We start from the raw sequence: 15,051 nt of genomic DNA, 5'->3' as shown, positions 1-15,051 counted from the left end.
GCGAGAGAGCAAGCGCGCTGCCATCTCTCTCGCTCTCACGCTCTCCCTCTCCCTCTCCCTCTCTGTGTGCTTTGGAGAGAAGGCAAATGAAAAACAAAACCAATTTTTTGACTACATTCTTTTTTGTTTTTTTTTTTGTACCCTTGCGGAGCACTATAAATTTTTCATGAAATGTGTTACGCATTGAAGAAGACATTTTCCACCTCATAAATAAATATATTTTGTGCGTTTAACTTTCGGTTTTTATGCAAACTAATCTTTGTTTTATGCTCGAACATGGCGAATATTCGCAGTTAGTTTGCAAGCATAAAAACGATCGATCAAACTAGAAACAATAAAAAATAATTCGCATTTTCTACACAATGAGTATTATCTCAGATCCCAGGCGTGTATTAGCCGAAGTTAGTTTAAAGATCCTAACCCATATTTATGAAAGTCAAGAAGAAAATAGAAACATAATTTTTGATTAATTGTCGGAATCAGTGCAAAATAATAAACAAATTAACTTCAAGACTAACTTACAGAGAAATGCATAAAAAAAAAATAATTGAAAAAATATGGAAAATAATCGCAATTGGTAAGCAAAATAAAGTCTTTTATACACTTTTTTTTTGAGTGTTTATAAAGAAATATTATCAGACTGTAAATGAAAATTGAAATATTTAACGATAACTGGAGAGTTATCTCCAGCTGACAGAATAACTCTCCACTGTTCGAAAATGTACTGTATAGAGTTGGGAACATAATTGAAAACTGAAATACCTTAGGGAAAGCTATAAACAAACATGGGTTCGTCTTATATAAGACGTTCCACAGCCGAAAACCGAACACATCTGTTTACAACAAATTGTTATGTGGAGTAAAATAATATATGATGATGAGGATGATGATAAATATTAAAATGGAGTGTAATCCCCTCAGTGCTCCCCCCTCCCCTCCTACCGGCCTACATGTTACCTTAAATATTTCTCACTTACAGACGTTTTTTTTTTATTCCCCACTTTGGACGCAGCCCGATTGCCCGCATATTATTTCAACACTCTTACACACTCGATACTCTAAAAGTGTTTTGCATAATAATTCACGGCTGTTTGTTGTCAATTGTTGCCCCTTCCCGCCAGCTCCTTGGCCCAACGGCCGTGCCATGGCCCATTTAGGCCGCACACTATGTCCAAATAGGCGTATACATTATAGAGCGAAAAAAAATTGCGCGAAGCATATGAGTTAACTGAAAACTAACGGGCAATTGAATGCGCTCTAGGCATGACTGGCAGATACCCTGTAGACATCACAGACAGCTCGAGTTGTCGGCTTTGCTGCGTCTTTGATATAAACTGGGCATTTTTGCAGTGGATGTGCTTCTTCTTACCTAATGTAAATGCCAGTTTGATGCAAATCGTTGTTTATAATCCGATTTATCAGTGCTTGAAGAGCTATATAACCATGTTAGTCTGTTGCCATGCAAAGTTTCTGAGTTTTTAAGCTTTTATCATGAATAGCACTTTAAATAGATCAAGTAACAGACTAAGTACTTGTATGAAGGAGAGAGACAGGCGTTAGTTTGGGGAAAAAGGGAAAGGTATTCCCTGAATTGTGATTGATCTGCGCGCATTAGAAACAAATATATTTATATATCAAATTAGGTGCCAATAGCTCCTAAAAGAACGTTCTTCTGAAAGCGACATATATCTATATTGAAGAATCAATAGTTATCATAGATCTAAAGGTTTAGAGCAAGATCGCCACAGCGAGTCGTACTCTCTTCTGCCTGTTACATCAATATTCGCACGCGGCATATTCAACGTATACAAAGTGTTAAAAGAAACGCACACACAGAAGAGTGAAAGAGTGAAGGGTGGGAAGAGCCGGAGAGAGAAGGGAACGAATGATTCAAAAGCTTAAAGCGAACACTCATCTCAATGATGAGGCACAGCTCACAGCAGCAGAAGCAGAAGCTCAGCAGTTAGAAAGCTTTAGCCTATACAAGTGTATACCCTGTACACGTGGAAAATGGGTAGCTAGGCAGGCAAGACGTAGAAGAGGCCGAGTTTCCTAAACAGGCGATCTAGTCTGGTTCGACAATATGTTATAAACTAACACCATAATAACTGTAAGCCCTTGTATACCCTACAAAAATCCAATTAAACCCACCTTGGCTTCATCCGAATCGATAAGTATCGATTTTTGACAAAGAGCGTGGCCAGGGAACAGGCACAGCTGTTAACTGAGTTGTGTATGCAACAAAGTCAGAGTACAGAGTAACTGCCAGTCGGGCAGTCTCAGTTTATTTTACCTTATTGCTAAACAGGACTCTATTTTGAAAATTAACCAGAAAAGCGCAAAAATAACAACCGAAACGAGATTAAAGAACAAATCCCAAAAGCAGCGGGCGAAAAGAGAGCAAAAGCGAGAGAGAGAGCGAGAGAGAGAGAGCGAGAATAAATTAAAGCCGTTATTGAGCAAACTTTGGATTGTGAGAGGAAAATAAAGACAGAGCGAAATACAAAAAACAAAAATAAATAAAAATAAAAACAAAACTCAAACTTTTTGTTTCGCTCGCTCTTTTTCGGGTTTTATACGATTTTATTTACCTTTGTTTGGCGAAACTTGGGATAGGTCTGGAATACGTCAGAACAGAAATTCATACAGAAAATATGTATAATTCGACAGAATAATCGCAAAATTGCGAACAGTGGAGCGAAAATTGAGTTCAAATCTGTGAAATGAAACGAATTTGGGCCAAAAAACAAGTTTTGGGTGACACTTAAAAACGTTCCAATTACGAAAGAAAATCAATTTCCCTTGAGTTTCACTGGGCTCAATTGATGCTTTCATGTACTTATTTTGTGCGCATTTATAAATAATAACGCATATCGATTTAAATTTAAAATGGTCGCGAATCGTTTGCAGCTGTCGTTTATCGTATGTATATATTAACATATGTTCCGTTTATGGGAAATGCTAATTTGCAATTAATTGAGATTTGGTGGGGTAAGGCAAGAGGTACTAATTGCAAGGAACTGCAGGGAATGTGTTGAAGGACACGTAGTGCTTTAATTGAAGGTATTTTAAGTTTGGCCAAATAATAGGGGGAAATTTGAGAAAACCCAATAAAAATACATCACATAGATCGGGAAACCAAGCCAAGCCAAGTAAATCCCCAATCTAAGACATACTTCCCACCTGCTCCAGATCCTCCAGATCCTCAATTAACTCATGTACAGAATTTAAAATAAGTTAACCCATACTAAAAGATGTTAACTAACGTATGAAGGCTTAAAGGAAAAACTCTCTGAAAAAGAAAATAAAATGGGTTATTTATGGGCTGATATCGAATAGAACTGTATTCCATGAGGACAAATTTTGGATATAAAAGCAAGATTGCCTTAGGAACTTTGCCCTAAGGAATTTTTGAAAACGAAAATCCTTGAAATCCTCGACAGATTCCATTAAAAATGTTACTTATAGTTGATATATAGAAACCCTTGAAAGCATAGATTACTATTTGTAAGATTATATTCCGTAGGGAAGTTCAAAGAAAGGTTGTGTGAACCCCGGAAATAATATGATTTGGTTGACTTACCTTCTAGTTTCATGCCCACCTCCAGGCACTTTTGGAATCGACAATAGGGACAACGTTTGCGCTGCGTCTTATCGATGTGGCAGGAGCGCTCCGCAACGCAAGTGTAGACCTTTTTGTTTTGAACGGTGCGCTTGAAGAAGCCCTTGCAGGACTCGCAGGTGAGCAGGCCGTAATGATAGCCGCTCACCTTGTCGCCGCAGACGGGGCACAGCTCTTCGAACAGATGCTTAAAGTCGATGGCCTCGCCGCCGCCAGAGCTGGCGCTCGTGCCGCCATGATGACCCCCACCAGCGCCGCCCGCACCGCCCGACGCACCGCTGCCGCCCACGCTGCCGGACATATGCGCAGCCGAGGCGCCGCCAGCGCCCGGCGGCAGCAGCATATAACCGTTGCCCGCAGCGCCGCTGCTGCCGTTCAGCAGCTGGCCAGAGTTGCCAGCCGCCGCGTTGCCAGCTCCATTGCCGCTTTGCTGTGAATGAGATGAGTTCGTTTCCTGATACCCTGTCGGAAATATATACTGTGAATCGAAATTGTATATATACGAGTAAGAGGAGGCGTTGAATTGGTTCGCGGCATTCGTATTGTTGCTGGCAATATTTTGTTGTTGTTGCTGCTGCTGCTGCTGTTGTTGTTGTTGGTAATGTTGTTGTTGTTGTTGCTGTTGCTGGTGATGCGTGTGATGTTGTTGTTGCTGCTGCTGATGATTGCCCAATTGCAGCGTGTAGGCGCTGTAATCGTTATCGGAATTACTCAAAGCGTTTGTATCGTTATCGTTGTTGTTGTTGCTGCTGCTGTTATTGCCACTGTTATTGTTGGTGTTGCTCTGCGCCGGACTCGCGGGCTGCTGCTGGTCGAGCTGCATGCTAAACGGCGACAGATTCAGCGACGATATAAACTGTACAGTCGCCTGTTGTGGATCCATTTCTAATAACATTTCATTGAATTTTAACAGAAAGACCGAGCTGTTGCTTTAACTTGTTCTTGTTGTTGTGTTTGTTAGATTGGACGGTAGCAATAGATTGTTGCCCTTTTATTTGATTTATTTATTTAGATTTTTTTATATTCTTTTCTTCACTTTATTGTTAACAATTTGAGTTTTCGTTTTTTATAATATCTATTTATATTTTTGCATAATGTTGCTGTTATGTTTGTTAACATACGGTGGTCTGGCCCTTGTAATTAACTGTTGATGCATTTTTATGAGCAACATTTTCGAGCAGCACAAATTAACTTTTTAGCATTTTTATTAATTTTATTTGAAAGTTATGAAATTTGAATATATTTTAAATTAATTTAATTGATTGTTGTTTTGTTTTAGAACTTTATAAATTTTTAAAAATATTTTTTTTTATATATGTATATAGATTTCACTTGTAGAAATTTATTTAAAATTAACTTGATGTGTTTTTTATTTTTTTTTTGCAGGTACTTTTACGAGGTGAGTGTGAAGATATATGCACGTAAAATAGGGTATATTTGTCGCCTGGTAAGGAGGTAGGGCTTTTCAACTTATATTTTTGTATACTTTGTAGAACTTGTGCTGTTTTGTTGTTTAGAAACAATTGTATCCGATTTAAGCTTGATTTGATTTTTGCGTTGGTATTTTCTATTGTAGTATTTTTCTTTCTGCGTTTTTCAACACTGCATATGGGGGGGGGTAGTAGGGGGCTGGGGTTGCACAGTTTTATGATTTATTCATTTGGCTGGCGGCTTCTTGTTTTGCATTTTAGACAACAAAAATGTTGCATTGCTCTCCTTCAACTTCAACTTTCTCAGCGAACAGACACAACGCACCAGAGCAGAGAGAACATAATCCTTGGGCTGTTCCTGCTGTGGGTGCGAAATGCCGTGGAAAGTGGTAAGAGAAGCGTATGCAATATTTTGTTTTGTTATTATTTGTATTATTGATATATTGATGTATTTGTTGATTGGTAGATTGTTGTGTTGTCATTTAGGCCAAATGCAAGCGCAATACTATTGTGATTTCTGTACACACACTCACACACACACATTTGTCGTCAACAAGCACACTCGCTGTTGTTGTTTGGCATATGTAACATATACTATGTATATGAATTATAATTTTTTTTTTTTTTTGCTTTTTATATGTAGGTTATTTTGCTATGCGAAAAACACGACCAACATCAACCACGTATCTCGATTGACTAAACCCAAGCAAACGGCGAGGATACCCGCCATACACTAAAGCGCTGCCGCTGCCGCTGCTGCTGCTTCTGCTGCTACGTTGTCGCTTGCAGCGACAGCGCAGTCGGCGCAGGCAGCGCTTTACTCTCGCTCTCATCGGGCACATTGCGATATTACGTATGCGCCACTTGTGTATGTTTACGTATATGTGTGTGTGTGTGTGTGTGTGTGTGTGTGTGTGTGTGTGTGTGTGTGTGTGTGTGTGAGTGGGAGCCAGTTTCACTTTCAATGCGCGCGAGCTCGCGCTCTCATTTTTATGCGAGCTTCTTGCTTTGCTTTGCTTGGCTTGACTTAGTGCCCCCCTTTTTGCTGCTGCTGCTGTTGTTGTTGCTGTTGTTGCTGTTGTCGCTGTTAACACTGCATTAAAATTCAAACTGCGCTGAAAGCGAAAGTGAAACTTTTTTAACACAGCTTTTGGGCCACTGTAGACGACGGTCGGATCGACTCATTCTATCGGATATAGCACCGTTAAAGCTACCCATATTATGAAAGCGCTAAGCTTTGCGTTAAAGCTGTTGCTGTGTTTTGTAATTGGTAACAACTTTTTACTTCATTTACTCAACTGGCAGCTACATATTTGGAGTTTTGGTTTTTCATTCTTCGAGACGTTTTTATGTTCAGTTGCGCTCAGTTTCTTTTTCGTTGTTGTCTTTTGTTGTTGTTTCTTTTTCTTATATTTCATTGTTGTATGTTTGCTCGTCTCCTCTGTGCTCTCAATTATTTGTGGGTTTCTGTTGTTGCATTTGTTCATGACACAGTTTTAATATGACGTGTTTTTGTTTCCTATTTCTCTTGTTTTTTATTTTTTATTTTATACACATACATATATATATATATTGTATGCATATGCATATTATACTGTTTTATTTTATTTTTATATTTATCCTCATTGTATAATTTATTATATATTTTCATGTTTTTTGTATATTTATCCTCATTTTTTTTATTTAATTTATGTATATTTTTTTTTAAATTTTTTATTGTTATTTATATATTATTTTATTTATTTTTTATTGTATATTTTTTAATAATTTTTTTTTATTTATTATTTATTTTATTTTATTTTTAAATATATTTCTATTTGATTTTTGAATTTTATTTACAACTTATTGAAACATTCTCTTGTTTTATGTTTCTTCTTCTATTCTGTTTTTTTTTTTAAGATTTTTTTACAATTTGAATGGCAGCATTTTATGGCATTCGCTCACATATGCCGCAATTTGACCCCGTTTACTCGGCGTATACGTAACATGCCGTCTGCAGTCCTCTTATTAACAGATTCGACAACACGACTCCAAAGAAGGATGCGCCAGATATGAGACACATATAAAATAAAACCCACATCATGAGTGCCACAAACCGAACAGCACGACTAGCAGATACCCTGTGCAGAGCTATATTCAATTTGCCGTTGACAAACCTTCTCTTCGCTTCGGTACACTTTGTCAGATATGTATAAATATATAAATATATATATATATATATATATACTGACATACATGCAGACAAAGCACATGAATGAAGGCTTATTCGCACTTAAACTAGTTCTATTCAACGCTTCGCCTCGATCAATTTAAGCGACATTCGCTGTTTGTTTCACTTTGCAGAGGGTATGTTATTTTTGCTGAAAAACGAAGAATTACATAAGTCAATGCCGACGTTGAAAGGAGCATAAAAAAGCAAACTTTCACCCGGCTGCGCATTCCACATTGCCGCAAAACTCAATTCCTTAACAAAACGAACGGAACCAAACGAAGTCGACCAGGCTGGAATGATGTCCATTAATATGCAACGTCTTCGCAGCGGCAAAACATAAAAAAAACCCCCAGTGGGGAGTAGCAGACTGGCAGATACCCTAAACTCGACTGAAGAATATCCCTAATGCATCTGAACTTCTTCCCTTTAAGAATTTCCATGCCTCAAACTCTTATGTTCTACAGAGATCGTTGTGGATATTGATGATGGCTAGGAATATATATATATATATATATATACTTGATGGGGTATGCCTGTTACATAAATGCCCCTTTTTTTCTTAGCCATTTTCAATGGGTTCAGAGTACAACGAAAAACGAGCCACATTTTTTTGTTGAGGCGCAGACGTGGAATTACCTCGCGCAACGGAACAAAATGCAGTTAATATATATTAAAAAAAAAAAAAACAAGAGAGACAAGAAAAAAACATAAAAAACAATATTTCAATATGTTAAAGGAGACAGAAAATAAAGAAACAGAAAAAGATGCACGTGAATAATTTTCAAAGTATTTCGATTTTTTGTTGTTGTAATCTTTGTTGAAACACGTTTCCAATTGGGAATTACAAAATTTCCAGTGCGCCCCACTCGATCTTTTTCTTCTTCTTCTTCTTCCTCAACCTCTTCTTCTTCTTCTTCGAATCTGACACAAAACCAAAAGCAACTTAAAGTTAATTTTCATTTCCTTCCACAAATTTGTTCGTGACCGTAACACAAAATGAAGAGGAGAGAGAGAGAGAGAGAGAGCGAGAGAGGGAGAGAGGGAGCTTTTCCATATGGCCAAGGCAAGTAATGACAAAGCACAATGCGTTTTCTGTGTGTGGCAATCACCCAAGCCTACACACACACACACGCACACACACACACACACACACACACACACACTCGGGCAAGCTTTACTCGCACGTTCAGTTGATTAAGAAAAAAGACAAAAAATAAAACACATGCAAAAACTGGTTTTTCAGTTTTTGGCAGCAAGAAATACCTTTTAGCCAGGCCACTAGGTTTAAAGCCCAATGCGGCCTCTTCAACTCCGACTCCGACTTCGACTTCGACTTCGACTCTGAGTTCGCTTCTGGCATTGGCAAATGCCTCGCTAACTGTTGCCTGTTGCCCGTTTTGCCTGGCTTTAAGCCAAAGCTGAGAACCCAACTTCTTTTTTTGGTTGCCCGAAAAGATCTCTCTCTAAATGTGTGCAAAGAGGGCATATCTTAATTGAAAGGAATCTTGTAACATTTTGGAATGCATTCCCAAAATCTTGTTCCCTATCTTTATCAGCACCAAAAAGTCTATTCGCATGTTTGTGACGGCCTTTTCCTCCATTTCCCTCCTTTTTCTCAGAGCACAAGTTCCGCCTCACATCGCATTGACCCCGCCCACTCCGCAGACTTTCGATTTATACCCTTTAGCTACATTTCCCACTATTTCTCTTCCCTCGAATCCATCTTTGTTGTCTTTGACTGCGCAACAGCGTATGGCGCAGTCGATCAATCGACTGTTTACTTGTGTTTTTGTACTTATTTACTTTTCATTTTTTTTTTTTTTCGGCTTTTACCTTTGACTCGTGCGCATGCACAAGACTATTTCGACAGTTGTTTGTCAATCGCGAGTTGGGACTGCAAACGCTTGTAAGGTGGAAAAAAAAAAATACCCAAATATGCCTGTTGAGATACATAATACTTTCAATGTATGCGAGGAAAATATCGAAGCTCATTTTAGATTGAAAAGAAATATCAAGCATCTAAAAGGAATTTCCCTATTCCCTTTGGTATTAACATAAATTTTGATGTCTTGGGATATTTGTAAGCTAGGCAGAAGGGAAATGTTTTATTGGTGTATTTAAAGTCCTGGGTTATTTGAAATGCAAGCAAGAAGGGAATTTTTTTTGAAAATCAATATTTTTCCCATTAACCCTATAATATCATTTTCGATCAAATAGCATATCGTAAGAACTCATCTTACTCTACGCATCGCAACTATTCTTAATTGCTAATTATTATCTCGATTATCTGGTTCTCAAGCATAACCGTTACATATTTGTTTGGCTTTGCGCTCAATGCATCCTGCTCAGTATCTGCCACAAACAAATTTCAAATGAGGCAGGTCACTTATTTGACAGCGGGCGCGCGTCTTTATCATCATCATCAACACGATCAACATCATTATCGTAATCGTTAAAGTATCGCTGAGAAAGAAAAAACAAAGCAGAAAAAAAAAAAACAAACAAACACACACACAAACACACAGCGACGACACCAGCAAAATTACAAGCAGCAGCTAAATTTAGAAAACACAAAATGTTTCATGCATATACACATACATACACACGCATACGTACATACATACATATATCCACAAGCAGCAGCATATGTATGTATGTATATGCACACACATACATACAGTTTGTGCTCAAAACTCAAACCACAAAACTAACAACAACAACAACAACAACACGCAGCAGCAACAAATGGCAATAAAAAACCCAAAAACATTTTGAAAAAAACCAAAAACTCGTCTTAACCTGAAACGAAACCTTGTAACATTTTTTCCTAGCTTGGCGACGCCGCTGCTGCGCTGCTTCTCAAGCTTAATTGACGTGCCGGTTTACACACGCTGGTTGGCAACGAAGCGGGGTACGTTTGAAGTATAGAGTGACGCGACACTGCAACGGCAACGAATGCAAGCGGTAGCAACACCATAAACCAATACTCACACACACACACACACACACACACATACACAAGCGTTAGGAGAGACCGCCAAAACGCTTGCTCTCTCAACGTTGATCACTTTTGCTTTCAGTATGAAATAATCGACAGCGGCGTCGACGACGACGCCGACGTCGACGCCAACTTGGACAGCAGCAGCTGAGTGGCGAAATAAATGAGAGCGCACAAACAAGTTTTCGCCCACATGCTTCGGTGTCGCCCATTGTCGGAAATGGAGCGCGGCGAGAGGCAATACAACGAACAGCATGCCGAGCACTCTCGCTTATGCTGCCGCAGTTGGCTCGTTGTTCGGCTGCCGCCGCAGCTCTGCCGCCTGGGTGCGCTTTTTGGGGCCTGACGCTTGCGCTTGCCTGGCATCGTTTAATAATGTAATAAGTGAAAGTGTAGCGCGATGTGTGTGTGTGTGTGCGTGTTATGCATGTTTGTGTGTGTGTGTGACACCGCAGTCTCTGCTGGCGTTCGCTGCCTCAGCTGACCTACATTTCTGCTGTATACATACATATGTACACACATATTCAGGTCTATGTTAGAGAGATTAATTTCGATTTCGTTTCATTACGTTTTATGCTTAGGCTCATGCGAGAGACACTCAACGTATGTGCTAATAGTTGGGGAGCAGTCAGAAGAGAGGGTAATGCTAATGCTAATGCTTAATGCTGTATATGTATTGTAATGCAAAACTGTTGCCATGTTGATCCAAGCTGACGACGATAAAATTTGAGTACAATCTGTGCGTGAGCGTGGGGCGTGGGGCGTGGGGCCTGCGGGGCGTCTGGCAGAGCAACAAAAAATACCTTAGGATAGGCTCGAGCTTGACTTCGTTTTGATTGGCTGCCTTTTGCCATGCCTATGCTTTCCATGTTAATGGGTCAATGGGAAATGGAAATGTAGGCGAACGCGTCTGTTAATAGATTCTGTTAACATTCGTACATCTGTTTCTAAGCACATGTATCTTTGTACCCCAAATAATCAAATTAACTAAGCAGCTGGTAGGCTGTTTAGTGTCAGCATAAAAATGTACACTTGCTAATACCCTATATGGCTTGCTCAGTTTATCCAGGGCATGCTCGAAAGTATGCTCTACTTGAGCATCGTGCGAACAAATTATAATCCTACAGCCACGAATTGTCTTTCTCGGTCTTAACTGATTTCGCAAATATCAGTCGAACCTACCTCACACTTTTCCACTCAACAAGTGACCCATTAACCCAATTGTTTTTATCAGACTTTGGCTGTTGCTAATCTCTGCTTTTTTTTCCTTTCTTTCAGTAAGCCAACAATAATAAAAACAAAAGATGTCAGAATTTGCTTGATTGTCAGAAGTTGCCCTAAAACTTAAGCACTAAAGTCGCAAAATTGAATTAATAAAAAACAGAGTAGAGAAAAAAGAACGTGGGCTGTAACCAACTACCTAATACTCTGTTAACACGGCTAAAAGTGATTAAATTAAATATGATGATATTCTATTTTAAATTCCTATTCTAATACCAAAATCCAATTGTAACTTTTGAATTGAGACTAGGAAATATCGCAATATTTCAATTTGTCATAATAATACAAGTTTCAATTGACAATGGCTACAATAACGGAAAACCCATATACCTTTGTTAATTTGATGAACAGAGCATTACAAAATGCTTACAATGAACAATTAAATCAATAGACATATATATATATGAACAAAGAACGCATTGACTCGACTGGAAGATACCCTGTCAGAAATATATGTGTGCCAAGGAAATTTTCGTATAAAATTTGTTTCACTTTTTCCCTTAGCTTTTATAGCTTCCCAATTGGAACGATTGACGCCGTTTTTAATGCTGATTAGAAAAATAATCTTTTTTTTCTTTTGGTCAAAGATGTCTTCTTCTGCCAAATGCTGCGATCGTTAGTTTAGATTAGATTAAAGCTTTCAGAAAATACAGTTGGTATTTGCGTAGAATGCGAGAATTGGGAGAAAGAATGTTGTTGGTATTCCTTTAAAGTCCCATAATAACGGTATATTCTGATCAACTTTTGATGTTGGACACACAAATAAGAAACGACATAATTTCATTTCATTAGCTTCAGATAATACCCATTATAAGTGCATACAGGGTATATTATACATTTGAATATATACACCTATATGCATATACTATACATTCATACATATATTTAATTTAATAAAGCGATGAGACGACTTAAATGAGTTGTGCGGCCCGCACAAACACAAAGAGCACAGAAGCTACGAACAAAAGAGAGCGCACCAAACAGCACGGGCTATGTGATTACAACAGCAACAAATCAAAAGCTTGATGTATACCGTCTTGTGGGCGGGGGGAGGTAGGCGGTGTGCTGCTGCTGCTACTGCTGCTGACGCTGCTGACGCTGTCGACGCTGACGTCGCTTCTGTTCGTAAACGTTAACGCTGCACAACATATTATTCAAAAAACCTTGACACACTTTTGTGCGCGCGTCGCACACACACACACACACACACACACATACATGCAAACGGTGTATACAGTGAGAGATACTCGCCCAGGGACGGTTTCAACCGCAATTCGCCGTCGCCGTCGTTGCCTTAGCGAGGAGGTCAGTTTAACGAGTACGTTTGTGTGACTGTGTGTGTGTGTTTGTGTGTGTGTGTGTGTGTGTGCGTGAGTATACAAATATAGAGTGCAATTCTGAGCGATGCGCAATAAATTGCATTTTGACTCACAGCAACAGCCCCGCACGTTGCCCCGCCCCACGAATCGCATTTATTTTGTTGTAGCTAATTAAATTAATTAACGCATATAAATTATACAATATTTAAATTTCTTATATATATTCATATTAATATGCAAACATGCATGTGTGCATATTATTTATAAGTACTCATTGCAATTGGGGCCAGGCGCAACAACAAAAATCACGTAAATGGGCACAGGCCACACACAAATCAAATACATATGTGTATATATGTACACTTACATACATACATACATACGTACACACACACACACACACAAGCATTTATTGCTTTTGTAGATCGACGCATCAACATTTTCGATAGCGTAATCGTAACAGGTGCGGCCTCCGTTTTCTGCAGCAGTTGCAGTTTTGATTGTCTCGTGCTTCTTATTGTTATTGTTTTTTTATGGTTTACTCTGTTTTTATCTGTGACCATAATTACTATAAAAGTTCTTTTAACGGTTGATTATGTCGATTTTCGAGATTTGCTTATGTCGTAACATAATTTCGGATTTACATATGCACATTCATACATACACACACACACACACAATTGCGATCCTTTTATACAAGAGCCTGCAATGTAACATTTGCATCAGATACGTTAACATAACTTCTAGCTGTTAAGTTAACAGTGCTTGACACAGACTTTATGCATAAATGTTAATGGTTGAAGAAAGGTGCAGGTAATCTGTTAACAAGCTGCTAAATTAACAGAGTTCGTAATAGCTTTTTTTGAGAAATGTTAACTATTTAAAATAGGGAAAGATAATCTGTTTACATAACTTTATACTGTGGTGAATTTATTATTTTTGAAATATATATGTGTATATGTTGTTGGATTTCCTTTCTTCTTTGTCTATTTAATGTATTTCTATTGTTGATCAACATCTATAGCCCGATTCGATCTGGCTACACATCTGCCCGAGCATCTCCGTCATTCTCTATGAACGCATCGCGATAAGATGGGAAATGTTGCTTTTTGTAAATCAGGCGCAGATCAAGTATATTTTACATTTGTTGAACAAAAAAAAAAAAAAACAATTCCTCTTTGTTTTCCTTTTAATTTCAGCGTATTTTCACACCTACGCAAACTCCGACCTACATATTTCTCGCCTTATGATAATTGTTGACTAATTCAACGCAATCGCGATAAATATTTCATTTTCTTTCTCTTCTCTCTCTCTCTCTTCCTCTCTCTCTCTCCTGCACTCTCTCGCCCGCTTCTATATATCAGTATTATACCCAGTATTTATTATATTTTTCCCTTTTTGATATTTCTTTTTTTTTTTGCAAAACACACACACACAAGCAAACGCACGACTGCAGCAATTCATTTAAGCGTCTGACGCGTTCGTCAGCAGAGACAACGCCGTCAGCGTCGGCGGCGCTGCGACGCGTCGTCGTTGCAGTTGACGAGGCTCGAAACTGGGTCACGAGGCCACAAAAACAATTGCAGCAGCGTTGGCGTTGCGATGGTGAGAGGAGGCGAAGGGTGGGGTGCGGGCGTGGGGGTGGGCGAAGAGAGAAGGCAGCTGTAGAGGGGTAAGTTCCAGCGACGCTGAGTGCTTAAAATGCAATGCGCGTTTTAGTTGGTCGAGCGTGCGGGAACAGTTACAGTTGCGGGGTGGCTACGTGGGCGGTGGCTGGGTGGTTGGGTGGTTGGGTGGTTGGTTGGTTGGCTGAGCCAGTGTGCCCGTATGCGCATAGACAAATGAGCTGCTATCAGCTGGCAGGCGAAATGCATAATAATGGCAGAGGGTGGGGGGCAGGGTAGCCAAGTCATTTCGTGCATTTCTCGCAGGACATGCTGTGGGATCCCACAGCGACTCGACGACTTAATTAAAAAATATATATTTCTCTGTGCACTGAGTAAAAAGTAAAAACTTTAAAGTAACAGTAGAAACTGTTTTATTGCCAAAATGAGTTGGTTTTTTTTTTAATTGTGGAAGGATTTTGAAAAAAACCAAAATTATTGCCTTTGTATTTATTTATATTTGCCGCCAACATATTTACACATTGCACAACAAATTCGCATTTATATTTGTTATTACTTAATTCT

General features: G+C 39.0%; 1 protein-coding gene across 2 annotated transcripts in view; it reads right to left on the bottom strand.

Moving 5' to 3' along the window:
- The window catches only part of ftz-f1 (ftz transcription factor 1), a 43,538-nt gene that overhangs the window by 7,683 nt on the left and 20,804 nt on the right, over positions 1-15,051 (bottom strand). For both annotated transcript variants that reach the window (XM_002047995.4, XM_070208119.1), the window contains one exon: positions 3,584-4,084. In XM_002047995.4, the coding sequence (XP_002048031.3) occupies positions 3,584-4,084 (501 nt within the window). The remainder of the gene's footprint in view (positions 1-3,583; positions 4,085-15,051) is intronic.

This window comes from Drosophila virilis, chromosome 3, assembly GCF_030788295.1.
Source record: "Drosophila virilis strain 15010-1051.87 chromosome 3, Dvir_AGI_RSII-ME, whole genome shotgun sequence".
Lineage (NCBI taxonomy): Eukaryota > Metazoa > Arthropoda > Insecta > Diptera > Drosophilidae > Drosophila > Drosophila virilis.
The sequence above is the reverse complement of the archived record's forward strand: the minus strand, read 5'-3'. Positions and strand labels throughout refer to the sequence as shown.